Raw genomic sequence first — 2,500 nt, forward strand, 5'->3', positions numbered from 1 at the left:
CCTGCGAAAGTTTATATCCTTGCTCTATGATACAGCTTAAAGTTTACGAAGCGTGCAACACTCACAGTACTCGAAGTTTAGGTCCTTCAAAGGCTCTCGGATGTATTTTCTGCAGTTTACTGCATTTCTTTAGGGATCTTCGAAGGAAATTACAAAAGCATTACACGTTTAGTGCAAGATAAGGAAAACATACTGGTTTCAGGCTTTATCCTTACGGGATTTTGGTCATAAAAAGTATGTTTTTTTCTGGATTTATAATTGTAGAGGCGTTTTGACCGTGGAAGATATTAAGAAGTTTAAGCAAGGAAAACGACAACGGCCCATCGCAAGTATTTCGCGATTATTCCATCTTGCTCACCTTGAACAATACGGGCGAACTATCCTGTAACTGGATTGGGTACGAACGGTTTTAAAGTAAAAATAGAAGATGATTGGTTCATTGTTAAATGCTCACGTTGTCATCACGTTGTTTCACGTTGTTTTGTGGAGTACGGCAGAAAAATCACGAAAATTCGTGCTGCACGTGCAGCACAAATATTTTTCCTTTTTTAACCAATGATAATTTTGCTTTGTGGCGTTGTGGTTGCCGTAGCCGTTGTCTTTGGGAACTTAGCAGCGACAACGGCGACGGCAACGAGAATGTCATCTCATATATAAATTCGCGTTATTTTAATCGCTTCGTGACTATTTCAACCTTTTTAATATGACAAGGGTGTGGTAGTTCTTCAAAATTGACATTGGTCGGTACGACGGTTAACTAAGGGAAAGAAATGAAAATATATCCTCAAGTGCTGGCGTTCTTCATAAAACCTCAAATTTGGCTATTTCACGTTGTAGCTTTGCTGACGACGGCAAAGAATTGGACAAAAGTGAAAAACGCACGTGCAGGGCGTGGTAAGCTATTATTTTTGTTTACTAAATATGCAAATTTGTGACGTTCTTGTTGCCGTCGCCGCTGTCGTTGCTTAAGCTCCCTAATATCAGTGATAACACAAACACAGTGGTTGGTTGGTGTTCGGAGGACAAAGGGATCGAATATCGCAAGGGATTGTGGGGACAACTAGTTTCCATGCCGATTGGAGGTTTGGGCATCATTTTTATACGAAAGCCTCCATACCGTGTCCTTCCAAACAAAAGTGTAGATTTGAAACAAGCAACGGAAACTCTTGCAACATTCCCCACGAAGGGATGCTTGTTATTCGAACGTGATCCCCTTCCCTCTAATCCCTAGTCCGTAGTGCGCGCATGTGAAAATACAACTTACAGTTCCATAAGTTTCTTGTTCTTTTCAAATACTAAGCCTGGCAACTCCGCAATATTCGTCTCACCAATGTGACTGGAAATTAAAAGAATTAAAGTAAATGAAAGAATACACCATACTAGGCTTTTGTATTTTCTTTGTTTTCCCTCTCCACAATGGCTACGTCAAATGATCTATCAAAGGGAACCTCTATCCTCCATACTTGGCCTAAGAGTCAAACCTTTCCCGAGCAGATTTTTTTATAGAACACCTCCCAATTGGGAGATTCAGCACGCCCACTGTTGCAAAAGACAATAATGGAAAGGAAAGGAGCTTTATTTAAGTGTCTGGTCATTCTAGCACTGGAGCGCTAATTGGGGACTTCGTAAACTGAAATTAACAATTAACGCAAATGAAGTCAAATATTGGTTTTTGATGAGAGGGAAAACCGGAGTACCCGCAGAGAAGAGGACCAAGAAACTCAATCCACACATGACGTCGAATCTGGGAATCGAACCCGGGCCACATTGATGGAAGGCGATTGCTCTCACCACTGCGCCATCCCTGCACAATAAAACAAAGCTATCACAGCCTCAAGGGAAATACGATACTTTTCGCGGCAAAATACATTTACTTGGGAAAGGGTTGATTCGATGAATTAGTGGAACTAGAGGCTCCCCTTGAGCTCCTGTCCATTCTGAACCGATAGCAGTGCATTTCGTATAAAGTACTAAACGCTTGTTGGTGTCACCGTGATAAATAGTGCAAAAAGAATATTAATAATACTGTCAGTCAATATATTTCAGCAAGATATGACAACAGCTCTAATAGACTTCAATGCCGACTAAAAAGCAAACACGACAAAATACAATTCTCATCTACTACTTACAGCCTGTGAAGATTTGTGTGCATTGCCAACGTTGCAACGTCAAGCTTTTTGATTGGATTGCCTGTCATTTCCCTGAAGTTTTACAATAATATAATCAAACAAGAAAAATGTACATTAGCAAAAGTATACAATGCAAATTAAAGGGAAACTCTACTCCTTTACAAAAGAAAAACTGACTTTAATCCGCGGAGATATCTGTTTGCAACCAATTTTGTTTTTGAATTCCATGCGTCTGTTCAGTAATTGATCACAGGAGACGTTAAATTGTGGTAAGAACATCATTGACACTCGGTTATGGCCTCGTGTGCTACTTTCTTGTTCTTATCACATTTTGACGTCATCTGTGATCTATTACTCACGGGGACGTAGCG

At 40.3% G+C, this 2,500-nt stretch overlaps 2 protein-coding genes across 3 annotated transcripts in view; both read right to left on the reverse strand.

Moving 5' to 3' along the window:
- The window catches only part of LOC138048474 (lutropin-choriogonadotropic hormone receptor-like), an 8,244-nt gene extending 7,149 nt beyond the window's left edge, over positions 1–1,095 (reverse strand). The window contains exons 1-2 of the mRNA XM_068894658.1: positions 998–1,095; positions 66–137 (exon numbers count right to left, since the gene is read on the reverse strand). Coding sequence (XP_068750759.1) covers positions 66–137; positions 998–1,095 — 170 coding nt within the window. The remainder of the gene's footprint in view (positions 1–65; positions 138–997) is intronic.
- Positions 738–2,500, reverse strand: part of LOC138049779 (probable glycoprotein hormone G-protein coupled receptor) — an 86,934-nt gene continuing 85,171 nt past the window's right edge. The window contains exons 13-14 of one of the 2 annotated variants that reach the window (XM_068896199.1): positions 2,130–2,201; positions 738–1,336 (exon numbers count right to left, since the gene is read on the reverse strand). In XM_068896199.1, the coding sequence (XP_068752300.1) occupies positions 1,261–1,336; positions 2,130–2,201 (148 nt within the window). In that variant the 3' untranslated portion in view covers positions 738–1,260. The remainder of the gene's footprint in view (positions 1,337–2,129; positions 2,202–2,500) is intronic. The other variant, XM_068896198.1, reaches the window with a different exon arrangement.

The sequence above is a fragment of the Montipora capricornis genome, chromosome 5, assembly GCF_036669925.1.
Source record: "Montipora capricornis isolate CH-2021 chromosome 5, ASM3666992v2, whole genome shotgun sequence".
NCBI classification, from domain to species: domain Eukaryota; kingdom Metazoa; phylum Cnidaria; class Anthozoa; order Scleractinia; family Acroporidae; genus Montipora; species Montipora capricornis.